The following is a 21,293-nucleotide window of genomic DNA, read 5'->3' as shown; positions in this document are numbered from 1 at the left end:
AAAAATTCCCTTTTTCTTCATGTCAGACCAATTTTTCCTGTTTCTCTCTTTTGTCCATCATACTCAACCTTGTATTATTATTGGATTTAATTTCATCTTCCTTGGCAAACTAAAATGTCTTTGAAGGTCAAGACTGTGGCATATTTCATTTTTATACCCTTGCACCTATATCAGTGTTTTAGATTAAGTAAATGCTGAAGCAGATAAAACTGTTGAATTGATGTAAATTGGATACTAAGGGAGCATATACTGTGTGGTAAGAGAACCCTTAGGTAGCAACATGCAGTTATTGACTTAGGGCTACATGTGACTGACAATATGTATGAAAGAGTTTTAGATGGGAAGTGGGGAAAACTAAAATGACAGAGTAAGAGATGAGAGGTGGAAGGCCTATTTCTTCAACTAAAGTATAAATAAAATTGAACTGAAAAATATTCAAAGCAGAATTTCTTAATGTCCAAAATGGGAAATTAATTAGGCTGTCTCTATTATATAACATCACATAGGCGGAGTTATTTCCACCAAATATTGTTTTATAGAAAAATTTGTGAAAGCATTATAATTTTTTTTTAATCTGTATAGTCATAATTAAATGATAACACTGTATTTGTTGTGGAGATAACTGTATTTTGGAATGCCAGGCCAATGGAATTCAAGATCCAGAAGTTTCTATGAACTTGAAATGTTTACAAATACTGATCCATTGATGAGTGCTTATGACTAAAATGTTACGATAGATTTTTTTTTGTGACAACAACAAACCAAAATCTTTTTCCAGTTTTGTTTTTATCATTGTTGAGAATAAAGTCAGACTAAATACTGTGATAGTGAACCTATGGCACACATACCACAAATGGCATGTATGCCAAGGACCCAGTGCCTCAATCCCTGCAGCACAGAGTTTACAACTAGAAAGCAGGAGTAAGGCAAAGATGTGCTGCACCTCTCTCCCCTATAGGAGGTAGTTAGCAGGTCTCTTCAAGACAGCAAGCCTTGCAGAACAAGAATGTCCTACCTCATTCAGAATATAACGTCCTCTTAATTACCTTTGGCCTGAGTGAGACAGAAACAACTTATGTCTTCACTATCAGAAGCAACCGGTGTCTTTACTATACAAAGTATTTCTGGGATTTGAGGATGTCTTTTGAGATTGTACTTTAAAAATGTTCAAAACTCTAGTCTAGTGATATAGGAATTTGTTTTATGAAGGCAACCCTTGGCTACTTTAGTCTGTTGAATTTTCATTCAAAGGGGTTCCTGCCTGAGGGAAAAAACAATAGTGACTTGTCAGAGGTAGCATCTTCCAAACAGTCCTGTATCCAGATTAAAAACTGACTTCAACCCTTGTCATTTGCTAAAAAGGTTAATTTGGAGGATAACCCCTTCTGGAAGGCTGGACTGATGAGATGAATGTGTCAGAATGATGTCATTTAACCTGTATTTTCCTCTAAATAAGGGGTTTTCCTTAAGCTGGAACTTTTTTGCTTTTTTTTTTCCTGGCCACCTTTTTCTCTATCTCAATAAACTGTTGTATTTGAAATGGCTTCTGGTTCCTTGAATAGTGGCTAAAGAGGGTGTACTTTGAAATTTTCAAGGTCCCCTCAATTTCCACTTTGGAGTGGAGCTAAGTTTGAGAGCATCATAACTCACATAGCTATAGGGGATTAGAGTGCTTGCACCCCTCTCCCCAAGCTTGACTATATTACCTGCCCAACCCTGTGTAGCAGTCCAATGGGAGTGCTTCCTCCCTCCCCTGGGTGCACTATGGAGGGTAAGCAGTTTGTCCAGCACTCAGTGAGTGGAGGGGCACAGAATGTTGGGGGATGGGGGTGGAAATGGCACTTGGTCTGATGGTTGGGTGGGGGAAGCACCTAGCACTCCATCTCTAAAAGATTGTGCATCTCTGGAGTATACCAAAATATATCAATAAAGTCAGAGGCTTTTTCAAGTATTAAAGCACAATAAAATAGTCCCATAGCCTTTTCAGCAGAGGACTTTTTTTCTAACAGTTACACAATAAAATGTGCAAATGCATGATTGTCTTCACTTTTATTTCCAAACCATAAAGAGTTATGTTTATATTCATATAGTTTGCCTTTAGTTACAAATTACGGATCTGTTGACTGTGGATTTGTCTGATTTTTAAATCTATATTTTTGATTTTTATTTCTTTTTGTAGTAATATTTTTATTTTAAATTTTAAAATAAGAATTTCAGTTTTAAATGGTATTTAATTTTATTTTTCCTAAATGTGCCTCTTTAAGTTTCAACAGGAAACCTCATTATAAGTCTGTAGTTAGCACACTCTGTGTATATTGGTCCTTAGCAATTTAATATCAGCTGTTGAATTTTAATTTCGAGATCAAGGAATCCTGATACTTTTCATTTATGTTTATATAATAGTCATCCTCATCTTCTTGATCTTTTTAAATGGATAAGAATAATTGAAAGGGATCTTAGATATTATACATTCATAGATTTAGAGTTGGATCGTACCTGAGAGTATCATCCATCCAACCCTTTTATTTTACTTATGAGGAAAGTGGGGCTTAGAGAAATTATATGACTTCTTCAAGAAAACATAGGCATTATGGAGCCTGGTTATGATTAGAACTCAGGCCCTTTACCTCTCGGAATAAGGCTTTTAAACTATAACCCAGATTTTCTACTCGAAAAGAGTAACAAGTTGTCTTATGGCTTCTTCTTTCCTCTTTTTTTCTGAAGCCAAACTGGGAACCTCTCTCTACTGGGAATCTAGAATGTAAACCCTAGAGAACTTCCTGGCACCACTGAGAGACCAATTGACTTCACCAGGATTACATCTTTAGTATATGCCAAAAGCAGAACTTAAATGTTGTCCCTCTTCACTGTAATACTACCTTTTAGTTGCCTTTTTTCAAATATCCTATCTGATAACACATAATTTCCTGGCTGTTTTCTGGGCATACAGACGTATTGATTACTTAGTCCCTTTCCTGGAATACATTTGGTCATTTCGAGCCCATTTTATTGTACACTATGTGGTAAAAATGTGCTGGGAACCTTGCTGAAGACATTCTTTATCTGTATGTTTTTGGTGTTACCACAACTTCTGTAATTGGAGGACTTGAATTAAATCATACTAGTACTTTTATAATCTTGCCCAAATTATTAAGACCTGACCTCAAGATTCATCTTAAAGTATGAATATTAGAGGTTGCCCCTTAAGAAATTCAGATATGATTCTTTCATTTACCATTTAAGTAGGAAATTTGGAAGAAGATCACATTAACTGAACATGAATTTGGAAGGTTTCCTTTGGGTCATGCCAAAGATTGAGAAAAAAATACTGTTTTATAGTCAACTGTGTCAAATTTCTTTTGTTGCATTATCCCACTGTCCCTCATGCCCAGCAAATGTCATCTATTTAGAGCAACTGCAGTTTTTCTAGGTGCTCTTGCTCGGGATCAATTACCTAATAGACTCATTTTTCCTCATGATACTGAAATTTTCAAGTCACCTTGTCGCTTTCTTTTCAAGGTTATTTATCTACAAGAATTTGTTAGGGGTGCTAACTACATGAGAAGAGTACACCCACATGAAATACTGTCATTGAAATACTGGGATTTTTATTTTATTTTAATTTCACCATTTGTGTATATGTGCATTTTTTCTGTGAAATAGAAACGTTTTCTCTAAAAAAATCAAAGAGAGGGAAACAAGTCAGTCAATAGTGTTAAAAATGTATATACTTTGGAAAGGGGAAGGAAAGTAATACAGTGGGAAAATAGTACATACACAATTATTTTTTTAAATATATTTTATTTGATCATTTCCAAGCATTATTCGTTAAAGACATAGATCATTTTCTTTTCCTCCCCCCCACCCCCCATAGCCGACGTGTAAATCCACTGGGCATTAGATGTTTTCTTGATTTGAACCCATTGCTTTGTTGATAATATTTGCATTAGAGTGTTCATTTAGAGTCTCTCCTCTGTCATGTCCCCTCAACCGCTGTATTCAGGCAGTTGCTTTTCCTCGGTGTTTCCACTCCCATAGTTTATCCTTTGCTTATGAATAGTGTTTTTTTCTCCTGGATCCCTGCAAATTGTTCAGGGACATTACACCGCCATTAATGGAGAAGTCCATTACATTCGATTATACCACAGTGTATCAGTCTCTGTGTACCATGTTCTCCTGGTTCTGCTCTTCTCGCTCTGCATCACTTCCTGGAGGTTGTTCCAGTCTCCATGGAATTCCTCCACTTTATTATTCCTTTTAGCACAATAGTATTCCATCACCAACATATACCACAGTTTGTTCAGCCATTCCCCAATTGATGGGCATCCCCTCGTTTTCCAGTTTTTGGCCACCACAAAGAGCGCAACTATGAATATTTTTGTACAAGTCTTTTTGTCCATTATCTCTTTGGGGTACAGACCCAGCAGTGCTATGGCTGGATCAAAGGGTAGATATTCTTTTGTCGCCCTTTGGGCATAGTTCCAAATTGCCCTCCAGAATGGTTGGATCAGTTCACAACTCCACCAGCAATGAATTAATGTCCCTACTTTGCCACATCCCCTCCAGCATTCATTACTTTCCTTTGCTATTATGTTAGCCAATCTGCTAGGTGTGAGGTGATACCTCAGAGTTGTTTTAATTTGCATCTCTCTGATTATAAGAGATTTAGAACACTTCTTCATGTGCTTGTTAATAGTTTTGATTTCTTTATCTGAGAACTGCCTATCCATGTCCCTTGCCCATTTATCAATTGGAGAATGGCTTGATTTTTTGTACAATTGATTTAGCTCTTTATAAATATGAGTAATTAAACCTTTGTCAGAAGTTTCTATGAAGATACATACACAATTATTGAATTTACTTAACAGAGAAGGGATGAAGGAAAGGAGAGTGGGAGAGGGTGAAATATAAATGTTTTACCCACTAAATCAACACTATATAACTCACACTAAACTAAAACCTAAGTTTCTAAGAGCAAGTCCAACAGGGAATCAAAATCTCACAAATAGAGAGTCCTTGTTGACTCAGGTACAGGAGTCCAGTTGATGTCCTCAGATGTGCCAGCAAGATCTTTCCCCAGTCCAGCTGTCCACCAGGAAGACTGGAGATATTCTCTCACCACAGCTAGTAAATCCTCAAGGCCAGTTTTTTGATGGATGGATTTCCAGGATGTCTCAGCCACACACCTTTCTCCTTCAACTTGCAGCTCCAGAGTACTGTTGGAAAAACTGTCTCTTCAACAATTTGGAACCCTGACCCAGTAGCTTTGAATCCAGGCCTGTCAATATTGCTCTTCCTATAATTCCCTTTCCTTGCTACAGTAGTGATATTTGTTAAATTTTTAAAAATCTTTACCTTCTGTTTTAGAATTGGCTACGTATCCATTCCACCTAGGTTTAAGTGACTTCTAGGATGTGTCTGAGGTCACATTTGAACCCAAGACCTCTTGGCCAGTCACTCTCTCCACTGTGCTACCTACTGTAAGCGAATAATACCGCAGAAAAACTGGAGAAACATAAGCAATTAATGGAAGCTTGGAGATCTGTCCATCAAGGAAAAATTCCAGAGGAGAATGTGACCTGGAGAAGGCAGTTAAACAGAGGGACACAAATTGCTGCTGGGGACTCTTTTTTTTCTGATACTTGAGGAAGAATAGCTGAGGAGATTTCTCTGCCTTTTGGGTTACTGATTTCTCTCTGAGACATTTGGAGTTTGGCTCTGAAGACCTTTCAAACTGTTAAGAACATCCCTCTCAAAAGACTATATAATTTTACTTACTCATTTTAAGATTTACTGTAGATCAGGGAAAATTCTAAATCCCTCTCTCTTATCCAAGTTCCCTTTCCCCTCCCTCCTTAAAATAAGCCCCGTTTCTAACAATTTAGAGAGTGAGTTATCTGTAAAGTTTTCAATCAACTTAGTCTGAATCCCAACTTGAATCCAACAGAAGAGAATAACAGTTTGGTGGGAGGGGAGGAGGAAGACAGGAATCTGACTTCTCGCTACCTTATTTCTCAGTGTGCTTCCTCAGCAACCCCATATTACCATAAACCACCTAATAAAAGAACCACCTAATACACTACCTGCCCCTCATAGAGCATTTATTAAGAATTTATCTTGTGCTAGCCACTGCTGATTGATGGGAATCATTAAGGTAACATGAACAGACCAGCCAATAGAGTTCTACTCCTATGAATTCAGGTCTCAACGTTGTTAGATCATTAGGCTAACCATTTCATGGAAAGACTTTTCAGCAGGGTTTGGTTGGCCATGCTGGTACCCCCACTTAACCTAAGAGACAAGCAGCAAATTTGGCTTTTGTACTTAAGGTACCAGGAAGCTCCATCAGTAGTCCATTAAAACTTGAAAATTATTTCTATATCTTTTTAAGAAAAAAAAAATAACCCGACCTGCAAAGACTAGGGCTCTGGAAAAAAAGTAGCCCAACTTACCAACTTACTGTTTTTGCTATTCTAGTAGTTTGTGCCTTTCAGTTTGTCTTTGTGTGTACTATTTCCTCGTCTTTAAGATTCTCTTTACTTGCCTTTATGACTTGGTACCTCTAATTCAATTAAAGGCTCAGCTCAATACCATCTCTTCCAAGAAACCTTTCCTGATTTCTCCCAGTTGTCAGTGCTTCCACCTACCCCTATTTTGTTTATATCCTGCATTTACTTTTAAAGAAACTTAGTTACTAATTTAACAGAAGCTCCTTCAGAGCTTTTGGATTTTTGTATTATGTATCCCCAGTGCCATGTATACAGCAATTGATTGATTGACTTGTAATACTGAGAGCTGATTGAATAAAGTTGTTCTAGAAGTTGAATGTGTCAGGGAACATTTTATGATAAAGGCAGCAGAATTACATTTCTCCTTTAGCTTTCATTCCATTACTTGACTGAAGATATCGATGAGAGAAAACCATAAAGCCTACCTATTTTCATCTCATTTTTTAAACCAGATATACTTGATATGTATGTAGATCATTCTCATAAAGAATTGATAAAAATTTTTAAAAGAAGATTTGTGGCCATTTAATGACTAACATCTGATCCATCATTTTTTCTTTGTTGTTGTCATTGATTTTTTTTCCCCATTATACCCTCTATCAGATATCTTGGGAAAGCATTCTTTTCATTCATTAGGAACTGGGTGACCTTCAGTCTATGTGTACTTGATCTCATCCAACCGGTCTTCCTATTTAGGCCTAAATTGGTCGTGCCTCCTAGACTTTTACTTTGAAAAGTAGGTTCTGAGTCCTTTTTAGGCTCCTTATTATGGTGATTATTTTATATATGTTAAACTTCTGAAGGAAATGATGGTTTTTCTTTGCTTTTATACATTTTCCTTTTTCAGCATCAGTAACTTTTCTTAATTAAGACAAGTCACAGGCATTGTAATTGTGTGCTGTGTTGCTCTCTTACCTTTAACCCTTTTTTCCTAATTTTGTTTTGATTTTGACTTTGGTCCCATGAAGTGATGACTGTCCAATATAGACAACAAATTCAGAAAGTATTTCTCTAGTTAGTAACTTCTTGAATAAGCACATCAGGAATAATTACTTTAAGATTTGTGCAGCATTGGTAATGGTAGTGGTCAATGCTTCTCACATCCATTGCCTTGTTACTTACTCCCTTCTTAAAGAAAGCATTCACATTTTTCAATAGATATGTAGTCAAAGAATTTGAATGTGCAGTTTTCAAAAGAAGATCTGCTAACTATAAATGACCTCATGAAAATACCCTCTAAACCACACATCATAAGAGAACACAAATGAAAACAAATGTGGTTTCACCTCCATGCCACTTAGCAAAAAGTTGATGACTAATTTACAGATTTAATGTTATATGTATAATCTTACCAGAGATTGTGGTCTAGTACTGTATAGAACTGTTCAAAAGGATGGAAAAGGGAATTGTACTTCCAGACATCAAGTTAAAAAAAAATCATCAAAACTGTTTGCTGTTTACTAACAAATAAAAAAAGTGGTCAGTGAAATATACTAGATACGCAAAAATGAGAAGCAGTTGAACTAAATAAATAGCCTAGTGTTCAATATGCCAATGAATAAACACTATGCGGGGAAGAGTTCTCATTTGAACTAATTTTCAAGCATGGAAGATAACCTCTGCAAAGATGTTAAAATAGGAAATGGGGTGTTGTTTGTGAGGAACTTTCAGGCAGTTTAGACTGAATCACAGAGTTTAGGAGGATGGGGGAGTATAGCATACAGTAAGGCTGGAAAGATAGGTTATGTCCAGGTCGTGAAGACCTTTCAAAAGTTAAACTAAGGAGTTTATATTTTATCCTAGTGGCAACGGGAAGCCACTGAATTTTATAGAGCAAGAGATTGACATGCTTCTATCTGCACTTAAAGTATTTCTTTAGGAATAGCGTGGGAAATGGGCTAAAATGGGGAGAGTCTTAAGGCAGGAAGGTCAGTCAAGAGACTGTTGTAATAACATAGATGAGATGTAATGAGATCTTGAACTAAAGTGTTAACATAGTGTTAACATGTGAATAGAAAAACAATTATGTCATGTAATGACCAAAATAACTAGGAACAACACTAAGTACAGTGATGGGAAGAAATGGCCAAATAGATTGTGATATTTGAATGTAATGAATTTTATTATTTTATTAGGAATGAAAAACATAAAGGAAATATATAAAGAGATGAAAAGAGAATAAGAATAATACCTACTATGATTACATTTTAAAAAATAATAGCCACAAAATCAAGAGGAAAAAAGTATCAAAATAAAATGAATCCAAAGGGAACTCAAAAGCAGAGGATGTTAATATTAGCACACCTATATAAATTGCATATTTTTAAACAAATCATAATCAATGTGGAGTTTCTGGTTTAACATAATTTTAATGCATTATTTACTTAACTGTTTGTTTGGTTATGGTGGTAGTTAAGTTCATAATTTTTCAAAGGGGGGATTGGGTTGAAGAGATAAAGAGGTAGAAACAGCAAGATCTGGCAACTAAATGTGCATTTAATGATGGAGAGGAAAAAGTCAAGGATGCCAATATTATAAATCTAGGAGACTTCAAAAATAGTAGTGCCTTTGACATGGACATTTGGAAATGGGAGGGCTTGGGGAGAAAGAGAATGAATTCTCTTTCGGATATGTAGAATTTTAGCTGCATTTGGTGAAGTGGGACCAGAGCTCTAGAGAGCACTGGTTCATGAACATGTAATATTAAAATTAATATCTAATAAGTCCAAATATTATATTCATAAGATTTATTAATAATCACTTCAAGTAAAAGACAAAAAAGTAAAAAGCCTGAGTAAAGAAAATTTTTCCCAGCCACATTTGTGTGAAAAGAGAGAGGGGGTGGGGTCCCAGAATCTTTATCTCCAAAATGTAAGGATATATGTGAGAATGAAAGTGGGATGCTGGGAACTGGAGTTCTGGGGAGCAGATTATAATTATACAATATAAACATCTGAGAATCAACTGCAGAAAGATATTTTAAGCCATTGGAACTAATGAGATTACCAAAAGAGTGTGTAGAAAGGGAAGAGAAGAAGGCCTAGAATAAAGCCTTATGGAAGATCCACAGTCTGTAGTCATGATATGCATAATAAACCAGCAAAGAATATTGAGGAAGATTTGTTAGACGGGTAGTATAAGAATCAGAAGATTAGTGTCACAAAAACCCAGAAAGGAGAAAATATCTAGGAGAGAAAAGGCAGATAGCAGTGCCAAATGCAGTCAATAAGTCAAAAAGAAAAAGAACTTAGGATTTCAGAGGGTTGAGGGTAAGTGAGAAGAGAGGACATAGAACCAATGTCTGAGGACAACTTTTTCCAGGATTTTGGCTGAAATAATGTTTACAGGGATGGTAGGATCTAATGCTTTAAGGATGAGGGTAGACTTGGGCATATTGAAGGCAATATAGAAGGTACCAGTAGATAGACGTTGAAGATTAGAGAGAGACATAAAAGAGATAATTGGAGTTGAAGTTTGCTGGAGACTACAAAAGAGGATGAGGTGAAGAATACAAGGAGAAGGAGAAGGGGAACTTAAGACACTGTCAGACACTGGGGAAAAGGAAGAGAGTTGGAGGAGTGATGCCAAGGGGTTTTCAAGTGAAGAGAAAATTCCAGGTCTTCAGAGAGATCCAAGAGGAAGAGGTAAAGGATGCTTGAGAAAAGAAAAGCTTCTATGGGAAGTGAGATGTGGAATCAGTCAGGGAGAAATAAAAGTCATTTCCAAGGTGTATAATGAATTAACCAAAATATACATTCCCCAGTGGATAAATAGTCAAAGGATGTGAACAAACAGTTCTAAAAAGGATTATAAGCTATTAACAACTACATGAAACATTAAAGCAAGTCCTTAATAATGGCAGTACAATTCAAAACAACTTTAAGTTTTCACCTCACTTCCAACAGATTGGCAAAAGTTAAAAAGAGGGTAATAATGTTATTGGGTGCCATGGGTAGATAGGAATACTAGCATTGTGGGTAGAAATGTGAATTGATTCAATGGTTTTGGAAAGAAATTTGAAATTATTCCCCCTCTCCCTTTACCAAAAAAAAGTGAATAATGTTCATATCAAATGATCTAGAGGTTCCTTCAGCTAGTCATGTATACCAAGGAAGTCAGAAATAGAAAGAGAGATAACCAACCCCAATATTATTTTTAGTTCTTTTGGTTGCAAACAACTAGATACTAAATGGCTATCCATCAGTTAGATAATGGATAAATAAATTGTGATATGTGAATTTAATGAAATATTGTTATACCTTGAGTACCAGTTAATATATAGAAATCAGAAAAGCATGAGAAGACTGAAATGAAAAAGGCGATTAAACAAAGTCAAACACTAGATTATTACAATGACCATTTGATCTCAGAGAAGAGTGAAATTGAGTGTTGAGAAAATGTGTCTTCCTCTCTTCCTTCAGAAGTGGGGAGACTATGGCTGTTGAAAATTACATATATATAATCAAATAAGGTTGATGTTTTGCTTTTCTAATTTTTTCTTAAATCTTTGTTACAAAGGAAGATTAGCTGAGTAGAGAAAGGTTTTTTCTTTTAGAAATGAATGATAAGGAAATAAAAGACTTCAATAAAATTAACACTGGTTTATATAAAGACTTCATCTAGCCAATGACCTTTGGGGGAAATAAGGTTCAATCATTGGTGCTAATATTGAGCAGCATACTGGTGACCTAAGAATTACGTTTATTTAGTGCATGGGACAATTATATCTCTTTTATCTGAGAAGTAGAAAGGAGATGATGAAATTGTTAGGGACAGATATTATTTTCATTTCAAGGTTTCTTTTTGTGAAATGGGCTTTACTTTTAAAAATTTACCACCACCATACACATCCCCACCCAAAATCCTTATGGAGGACACACCCACACCAACACATCACCCCATTCTCCACACTTCCTGTTATAAAGCAAAGCTGTTTTTTGTAGCTGTTATTTGTTGATGCTTGCCTGTAAACCACTAGCTGGAGTCTCCCCTGAAGTGCCAACCTCTATTCTAGTGATGCATACTTTTGACATCCAGACAGTTTTAATTTATTTTTCTAGTCATTTCTGTAACACATGAAGACGACTGCCGATATGTTTGAAATTTACAGCCGTAGTGAATGAAGTCTCTGCTACCTTTATTGAGTGTAAAAATTACTAACATTATGGAAGTACCCAGGAAAAAAGATGTGCCTTTTGTTTGTTATTTTTTTAGGCATTTTTTCCTAAGGAATCAGTTAAGTAAAAATAATAAGTGTAACAAAAAGGGCTCTTTATTTACTCAGATGTTTGGTATTGCCTATTTTCACAGTTAAGCTATCAATTGAAAGTGGGAATCATGTATTGCAAATCTGGACAGAGCACCGAAGAAGAAATGTACAACAATGAGTCAGCAGGCCCTGCTTTTGAAGAATTCCTCCAACTTTTGGGAGAACGAGTTCGTCTTAAAGGATTTGAGAAGTATCGTGCTCAACTTGATACTAAAAGTAAGAGACATTTTGCTTTCATAGACATTAAGTGCATACTAGATATAAAGTGTAATGCTAGCTCCTGAAGAGGAAGAAGACATGAATTTTAGTTATTATATGGTCCAAAGGGTATACAAATGGCTAATTCTATTACACAATACAAAATAGAAAAGAAGTATAAACAAAGGTCGTTGCTAAGTGTTGGTCTTTGGAAAAGGTTCACTAGAAGAAGTCAAATTTTAGATTGGTTTTACATTTTTAAATTCTTTGTTAAAAATTTAAAAGAAATTTGAAAGAGATGTGAGAGTGGGCTTTATGTGCATATGAAATGTATGAAAGAAGGTGAGTGTAGGTCAGTAGGACAGTTTTCCTGAAGTATATGTGAAGGAAATAATATTTGATGATGTTTAAAGTGGGGAAGACCCCACAGAGTGGAGGACCTTAAGTAACAAATGAGTTTTATTTTTTTACTCTCTATGTAATAGAGCAATACCACTATTAGGTATATTCCCTAAGATGATCAGGAAAAAAAAAAGAAAACAACTTGAATGTTCTACAGTAGCTGTCTTTGTGGTGGCAAAGAACTGGAAATTGAGGGGATGCTCATCAAATGGGGAATGGCTAAATAAGTTGTGACATATTATTGAGATGGAATAACACGGTGTCATAAAAAATGAAAAGGAGGTTAAGTTAAAAAAAATAATGGAAAGACCTACATGAAATTAGGAAGAACAAAATGAGCAGAATCAAGAGAATATTATATACAGATACAGAAACATTTTTTGAAGAATGACTTGTGCATGGCCACCTCCCGAGAAAGAATTGATAAATAGAAATAAGCAAGGGATAGTTTTATAAGTACATATAACTTTTTCTTAAATGATATCTTTTTTAAAAGGGAGGGAAGAGACAGGTGGGGAGGTAACTAGGAATTTTTTTTTTAAACCTTTACCTTCCATCTTGAAATCAATACTGTATATTGGTTCCAAGGCAGAAGAATGGTAAAGGCTAGGCAAAGGGGGTCAAGTGACTTGCCCAGGGTCACACAGCCAGGAAGTGTCTGAGACCAGATTTGAACCTAGGACCTCCCATCTCTAGGCCTGGCTCTCAATCCACTGAGCCACCCAGCTGGCCCCGGGAACTGGAAATTTTAATGTAACAAACAAAAACAGTTTTTTAAAACTTACTCTGTTTTTCTAACATTAAAAAAAGAGACCTATTAAATGATATTGAACAGAGAAATTACATGGCCAAGTATGCATCAAGTTTCCTTGTGGTTTTGTATTATAACTAAAATATATGTTAGCCCTCCTTCCAATGATTGGTTTACATGCATTTTATTATATAAATGTATAGGTTGTCATAGGATCAGGGGTAAAATCATTTGGGGAATGAAATTTTCTCAACTCTCATAAAACCTAAGAGGTCATCTAGTTCAGTTCTTACTAAAATGCCTGTGGATGTCAAAAAGCAAGAAAACAAAGGTTTTACTAAATATGCAGTGAACAGCTATATATAGATAGAAATATCACATTAGAAACATATTACACTTTACAAATCTAATTATACATAGAAATGTAAGTAAAATGATGTGGTTGGATGTGACCGTTGAATTCTTAGTTCTGGTATTTGTTTTTGTAGTAAACCTAAACCTACCCCCAAAATCATAATTTTTTGTATTTGCTTCTTTCTTCTAAAATTTGTTCTCCATCCTTTCCTTTCTTGAAATTATTGTCAACGAATTAAAGAATTTTAGAAGCGGAAATTACTATAGTGGTCATCTAGTCTAATCCTTTCTCCATAGGAAAATCCTCTCTATCACATATCTAACATGTTCATCCATTTTCTTCTTGAAAACCTTCAATAAAGGTGGATGTACTGTCTTGCTAGGTAATATTTTTGTGGACCTCTAAGTTGGTTGGAAGTTTTTCTTGAGATCAAGTTTCCTAGATTGACCTCTTTCGTTCACTTGACCTATGGTTCTTTTACTTTTCCATCTAAGGCTAAGCCAACCATACAAATCTAATCCTTTTTCCTTAGGATAGCTTTTTAAACATTTGAAGAAAACTACCATGCCTGCCTCACTCATGTCTCATCTTCTCCAGGCTATACATCTTCACTTCCTCCAATCTGTCCTTATGGACATGGATGCAGTGCCCTTTTCTATCCTCGTGTCTTTCCTCTAATCCTTTCAGCTTGTCAGTATCTTTCCTAAACTCTTGACACCCATAGCTAAGTATGATACTACACATATGATCTTACCAGGGCAGAATACAGAGGGACTCTTGCCTCCTTATTCCTAAAAGCTATGCCTCTCAATTCATCTGAAGGTCAAATTAGGACTTTCATTTTCAGTACACAATTACACTCTGTAATATCAACTTTTGTGGATATAAATATTTCTTTTTGTCAGATGATGGTTTTTCTACTCTAGGCAGCAGGAGAAAGAAGGAGAATAACTGGGAATTTTAATTTAGCAAACAAATGAATAAAATTTTTATAGGTAGTTTTCTCTTTTTTCCATCTTTATTTTAATTTTGATTGAATTTCAACAATACTTCCAAATACTTACTGGCCTTGGTTTAATGAACATTTATCACTATCCAGCAGTCTTTCATCTCTGTGTTTCAAACTGTATAAAAACTACCATTTCCTATTCTAAAATACCATCTTCTCATTCAGTTTTCTATTCTGCTTCTATTGTTTCAGGGAATAGCATTGAGAAAACAAGCTGTACCCCTATAGCCCTCAGGCATTTGCCCCGTACTTTGTAATCTTTGGCAAAAATGACTGGTTTTCTTCTACTGGTATTATTTGTGACCGTGTTTGTCTTCAGACATGGGTAGAAGTCATCAGTTGCTGTTCATCTCATCTCTGCCTCAATTAAAAATAATTCTTTTGGTTGTATTATCAACTTGCCAAATAAGAGTATTGATTCAAAAATGCAGTATAGAGGTGATTTTTCAGCTGTGATTACTCTACAAAGCAAATGTACACACAATCTTGACTAAAAAAATGGAATGAAGTAGAATTGGTAAATAGATTTTTCTTCAGACACAGTATGTTTACTGCTGCCATCCATCCTCTTGCAGGCAGGTTTTCAGTCTGCTTATAAAATATTTGAGTTAAAGAACTTTGATCTGACTTTCCTTGAATGGATCTTTGGATGAGCCCATCTGCATTGCAGTCAAGAGTTATCTCACAGGCTTACTGTACAGGAAATTAAATAAGGAGTTGAGTCATGAAAACAGAAAAGCATTCATAAACTCCACTGCAGGAAAGAATTTCCTGTTGCCATGGTTCTGTTACCAACTTGCTAACCACATGCAAGGGAGCCTATTAAAAACATAAATAGCCTAGTGTCTTCACTATGACTGGAAGGGCTCATTTGTGCTCTATTTGTAGCTAGCAAAGAAATATATAAATTCTTATGTACCTAAAAATGTCTTTCTGCCTATGTAACTTATAACATTTGTCCTATCTGAATTAATGCCATATTTTCCTAGTTTTCTCTGTTTGTACATGGTCATTATTCATGATAGGAATATCTTCTCAGCTTATTGAGAACTATAAGGAAAAATAAGTACAAGTGCTAATTCTGATTATTTAAGGTAATTGGGGAAATCAGTTGAATACACTAAACATTAACCATCTATATTATGTGTATATTTCAGGAATTGGGTATACATAGATAAAATCATATTAGTCCCAGTACTCACGGAGTATACTTTCTACTGTATACAGAATGTAGAGAAGTAAGTTAATATAAAGTATGGATGTCTAGAAAGCTATGTTGATTGGCATATTGATCAATACATAGATGGGTAGATAGATAAGGAGGGAGGGAGGTAGATGCTATCAGGAAAGATAGCATGCTAAATAACTAAGAAAATCAGCAAATTAAACTTGCAGAATTAATTAAGTGCTTTGACTTGGGCATTAGGTTAGGTCTTGATACAAATAAAGATATGAGACATTTCTTCACTCTGAAAGAATTTCATTTTGCTGGAATGTGGTGACATATTTGAGCTGTACTTTGAATAAAGCTTGAGATTTTTTTGAAGCAGAAGGAAGGAAGGAATTCATTTCAGACCTGGAGCATCATTTATACTGAAGGGGAGGGAGTCAAGAAGAAATGTCACATGAGGGTTAAGAATAGAAATAATGTTGGAAAGGTAGATGGAGTCCTTTTTGGAGAAGATTACAGGTGATGGAATGTATGTTTTATCTTAGAGGCAATAGGGGACCATTGAAGATTTGTGAGGGATGAGCAATATATGTTTTGTGTTTATCAATTTTTATCTAAATAATTTGGCACAGAAAATACAAAACTAAGAAAACAAAAATATGCAAATTTATTGACAAAATACATGAAAATGGCCCAGATTTTCCCTTGAGTTGGGCACATTGCTACATTTAAAATAGATGGTGAAGAGAGTTCAGAATTGCATTAATTTAATGAGAGTGTCATGGTCACTATGTTTTAGGTAAATTTCCTTGCCAGCTATATATGGAAGATGGATTGGAGTGGAGAGAGGCATGACTAATTAAAAGACTGTTCAGTAGTCTAGGAGATATATGATGAGGGCCAGATATTATTCTTTCCTACCAAATTCTCTTAAGGGGAAGATTTCTAGACTATTTCAGGATAGATGATCACTAGAGTTGTTTCTTTCTATTTTGGAGCAGCAGTTTAATTTAACCTGAAAAAGTTGGATTTAACTACTTACTGACCCTTTCACCTTAGATCTGACATATTACTTTATTGGAATCAAAAAGGGGGGGGGGGACCACCCTCGTTTAGGCATATATGAAAAGCTAAAGGACTGCCCTTCCAAGAATTAGAAAATAGAGCCACACACATAAGGAATCTGGCATCAATATTATATGCTCTAAAATAATCAGAAGTTGACTGTTTGCCTTTAAATAAATCTGTCAAGACTCCAAACAAATTCATCTCAAGTCAAGGAAAGCTCATTTTCAGTGGATTCTTTAAGAATTGAAAAGGCCTTTCAAAGTAAATTTTGTCAAGAATCAGCTTCACTGAATTTTACCTGGGTCGTAAATGAGTGCTTTGACAAAGTATTTTCCATGATGACATGGAAATGAGGTAATTGACTTTCATGTTGCTTGAACAAAGTACTCTTTCTTTTAATAAAATCTCTTGCATGTACATAGGGAAAAAATATCTGTCTTTAGTCAATTTTTTTTTTTTTTTGGAACAAAATGTGATAACTATGCTTGCCATCTGAGGCCTTAAACAAGTTTTTGGTATAGTAAAGAAAGAATTTACAAATCGGAATCAACATATCACTTAAAACTCACCAGCTAGTGAACTATCTTAATTGCTGGTATCTATTATGATGGCTAATTTGTTATGGTATATTCTGAATTCATGTTTAAAATTGTGTTGTAATCTATTCACATTCTATATTGATCTGTTTGTATATATTGGAAATTTCAAGTCATTCAAAGTTTATTTGTGAGAAATCCATAAGACTATATTATTGAGGCATTACCTAGTAGAGTCCTTTTTCCTTTTTATTTTTGCAATGGGATTTTTATAAAAGTTTTAATTTTTCACAATTTATTATAATAAATGTACATTTTTGTCTGAAATAGTGGGACATATACAGGAAAAGCTAGGAAACAGTGACAAAATAGAGACTTAGACCAGCAGTTAATACCATATACCATAATAAGTTCCAAATGAATAAGCAACTTAAATTTAAAATGTCACATCTGATTTTTAAAATAAATGGCTATAGGGCAGCAAGGTAGTCCAATAGATACGGCACCAGGTCTGGAATTAGGGGAATCTGGGTAAGTAGATGATTTGGATTGTGTGAAAGTGGAAAGCTTTTATACAAGTAAAATCAATGCAGCCAGGAAAGATGGGAGACTGTAATGGAAAACATTTTTATCTCTGATAAAGATGTGATATCCATGGTAAAAAAAAGAATTTTAGAGTTGGAAGAAAGCCCCCCCCCCCCTTCCCCAATAGTTATCTAGTCTATCCTATCCAAGAGGAATCCTCACTATAATATTCCTGATAAGTGGTTTCCCTTTTCCTGAAGATCTCTAGTGAGGAGTAACCCACCCATTAAAACAGTGTGTTCTATTTTGGAATAACAAAAAGTTTTAGGAAGCTTTTCCCTAGCATCAAACCTAAATTTGCCTTTTTTTTCCCCCCTTAAAATATCACAGGATTATAGATCACGAAGAATACATAGCCATAACAGTACACGTAGCCAGAGCTAATTATAGATTATATGGGTCATGAATTTAGACCTGGAAGAAGCTTACAGGTCTACTAGTCCAACACCGTTTTACAGATGAACCTAAGGCTTCAGTAACCAAAATGGGAGCCAACATTTGAACCCAGATCCTTTTTGTTTCCAAATAAATTTCTCTTTTCATTGTGCCACAGGGTCTCCTGTATATTCTTCCATAGGTACCTCAAACTTAGTATGGCCCATAACAGAACTTTTCTTTCTCACCAATTTTCCTGTTACAATTGAAGGCGCACCATCAGGGCTTTTATAAAGGTGTCATCCTCTCCTCACTTTCACTCAAACTATATGTCTGATCCATTGTCAAATCTTCTTGTTCTTGCCTTCACATCATCTCATATTTATGACCCCTTTACCTTGTATCTATACAATTGCAGTAAGGTTCTGGTTCATCTCCTTTCCTTAATCTTTTTCTCACTACAATCTGTTGTCTATTCCTCTTTCAAGTGATTCTACTCCTTCCCCTGCTTAATAAACTCCAGTAGTTCCTGTTACCTCCAGGTTCAAATATAAAGTTCTTTGGTATTTAAAACCTTTCATAACCTAGCACGTTTCTACTTTTCCAGTTTTCTCTCACTTTTCTCTATATACTTTAAGATCTATTTATTATATATTCTAGTTATAGCCTTTTATCTGTTTTTCATACATGACACCTTCACTAATTCCCCTGACAGATTGTTCTTCTTCCTTTCTGCCTCTTAAGCTTTCCAGACTCAGCTCTAATTCTACCTTTTTCAAGCCATTTTTGGTACTCTTTGCTGCGAGGACCTTCCTACTGAGATCAACTTCTATCCACTGTATATATCTTGTATATACTGAAGTATTTATTGTTATATTTGTCTTCCCCATCTGAATTTGAGGTCTTCAAGGTAAAAAACAGTGTTTTTACCTTTCTATTTCTGGTCCTTAGCATAATTCTGGCAGTTAGTAACAAATTAATAAATAGGGAAGCATTCTTCTAGAAAGAGGAAGGAATGTTTCAATATTTTTTTTAATTATTAAAAATTCAGTATATTTGGGAACATACCATAATCTTCTGTTGCTCAGGTCTTGTTTGGCTGCCCTTTCACACACTGAAAAATACAAAAGTACTTGCAATTGACTAAAACTGAACTTTTTTAAACTCTCTGCTTTCTAATAGTTATGAGTTGTTGTAAGTTGTTATTAAAATCCCAAATCCAGAGACTTACCATTGGTCCTGCCTCACTATTCATGCATTCAAATAATTCATTTTCTTTGATGATATTTATTAATCTTTGGTTGGGTACAGATTGTCATGCTATGTGTTTAGACATTCTTCATCTCCAGGATATTGTGAAGATTAGATTTGGCTCTCTCCTGATTGTAACAATGAAGGTATTTAGCTCTTCCTTGATTGTGAAGATTAAATTGTAATCCCCTGACTATTTTTATATTTTAATCCCCAAAAATGTAAGCACAGTTCCTAAAGTTGAGTGTGGAGATCTGCCCATTTTGGATTTTAACCCCAAAAAGGTATGAACACCCATTTCATACATTGAATGGGAGGTCTATGACCCAAATGTGAAAGAGTGGGCAGTCCTGGAGTGGAGCATGGACTGTGATTGGTAGATGTAAAAATTTAGGGGAAGTGATGCAAGAAAAAAGGGTCTTTAAAAGTGGGAACAGAGACACACACAGATACACTTGGAGCGAAGAGATACTTGGAGTGGAACTTCCTGTAAGAAACAGTTCTACTGGAGTTGAGGCTGATAAAGAATCTGCTGATTGAACTGACATGTAATGAGTGTAAAGGCTGATTTCCTTTCCTTGGTCTTTCTGGAGGCCAGCCTCTGGAAAGGCTCATTGTCTTGAGACTCCTTTCCCCTGGCTGGGGCCTTCCTTCCTGACTCAGAGGAAGGCAGAGCTCACTCTCTCTCTCTCTCTCTTTCTCTCTCTCTCACTCTCACTCTCTCTTTCTCTCTCCCTCTTCCCCTCTCTCTCCCTCTCTCTCTTCCCTTTTCTTGTCTTTCTCTCTTCCTTAATATCTTTCCTCTATTGTAAAAATAAACTACCATAAATTCCTTTCTGACTTTAGTAATTCATTTTTGTGATTTAGCAATTAAATCCCTGGTGACCAATTAAATATATTCAGTCCAATCATAAATTTAACAATATTCCCTTCCACAATTTCTCAGTACATGGAATAAAAATACAGAAACTACTCTGATGAGGCATCCATTCTTGGTAAGTTCCCAGGTGTATTGAATTTTCAATAATTTTAAGATTATTGAAATATTTCTCTCTCTTTCTAGAAGAATATTTCTTAAAATTATACTTTACCGTTTCTAATAGATGGTGCATTCCAAGGGAATAAAAGGAGATAAAAAACTTGCATATAACTCTTACATTTTTCTTTAATAGCTATGTCATAAAAAGAATTTTCAGCTGATTGTTTGATTTCCTTTTCTTTTTGGTCTTCTATAGTTAGTATAACCTATGAATCACTATAACTTCCCTCAAAAAGAATAAATACAAAAACATAATTTCCTTCTCATGGAATAATATTTAAAAGAATAGACCATCAGTATATGAAGCTGTGTTCTTGACTTTTTTTTATTTGAGAAATTTATTTTCCAAGTCTTGTCAAATCAGCATATAGGAAACAGTGTCTCTTTGTGAAGTGCCTTACAAGTTTTTGTTTATTAACTTGCCAGAAATTATCTAAGCTGTAATATGAGTTCTCCCAAGTGTTTCAGAAATGCTATAGAAAACAAATGAGATGCATAGTCTAAGAAGGGATGTTAGATGTTCCATAAGGGAAAAAATATAGCCCAATATAGAATATTATATAAATGTGGAATGCCAAAAAAGAAATGGCTCTTAATTTCACTAGAAAATTTGCATTTAAAGTGCTATTCTGGATGGGCATAGGACTAAATCTAATGGCTTTTTCTCATTCCTCATCTTTCTTTATCTCTCTATAGAGCTTGGAATTATTAATTACTACCTCCTCTCTAGGTTTTCAAGACACTAATGTCTTCTGCTTCTCCCATTTGTGTCAAA

General features: G+C 35.2%; 1 protein-coding gene across 50 annotated transcripts in view; it reads left to right on the top strand.

The window, feature by feature from the left end:
• SIPA1L1 (signal induced proliferation associated 1 like 1) overlaps window positions 1-21,293 on the top strand; it is a 368,156-nt gene that overhangs the window by 230,883 nt on the left and 115,980 nt on the right. For all 50 annotated transcript variants that reach the window (XM_016423170.2, XM_056810730.1, XM_056810732.1 and 47 more), the window contains one exon: window positions 11,820-11,994. In XM_016423170.2, the coding sequence (XP_016278656.1) occupies window positions 11,820-11,994 (175 nt within the window). The remainder of the gene's footprint in view (window positions 1-11,819; window positions 11,995-21,293) is intronic.

This window comes from Monodelphis domestica, chromosome 1 (assembly GCF_027887165.1).
Source record: "Monodelphis domestica isolate mMonDom1 chromosome 1, mMonDom1.pri, whole genome shotgun sequence".
NCBI lineage: Eukaryota > Metazoa > Chordata > Mammalia > Didelphimorphia > Didelphidae > Monodelphis > Monodelphis domestica.
This window is presented reverse-complemented; position numbering and strand designations above follow the sequence as displayed.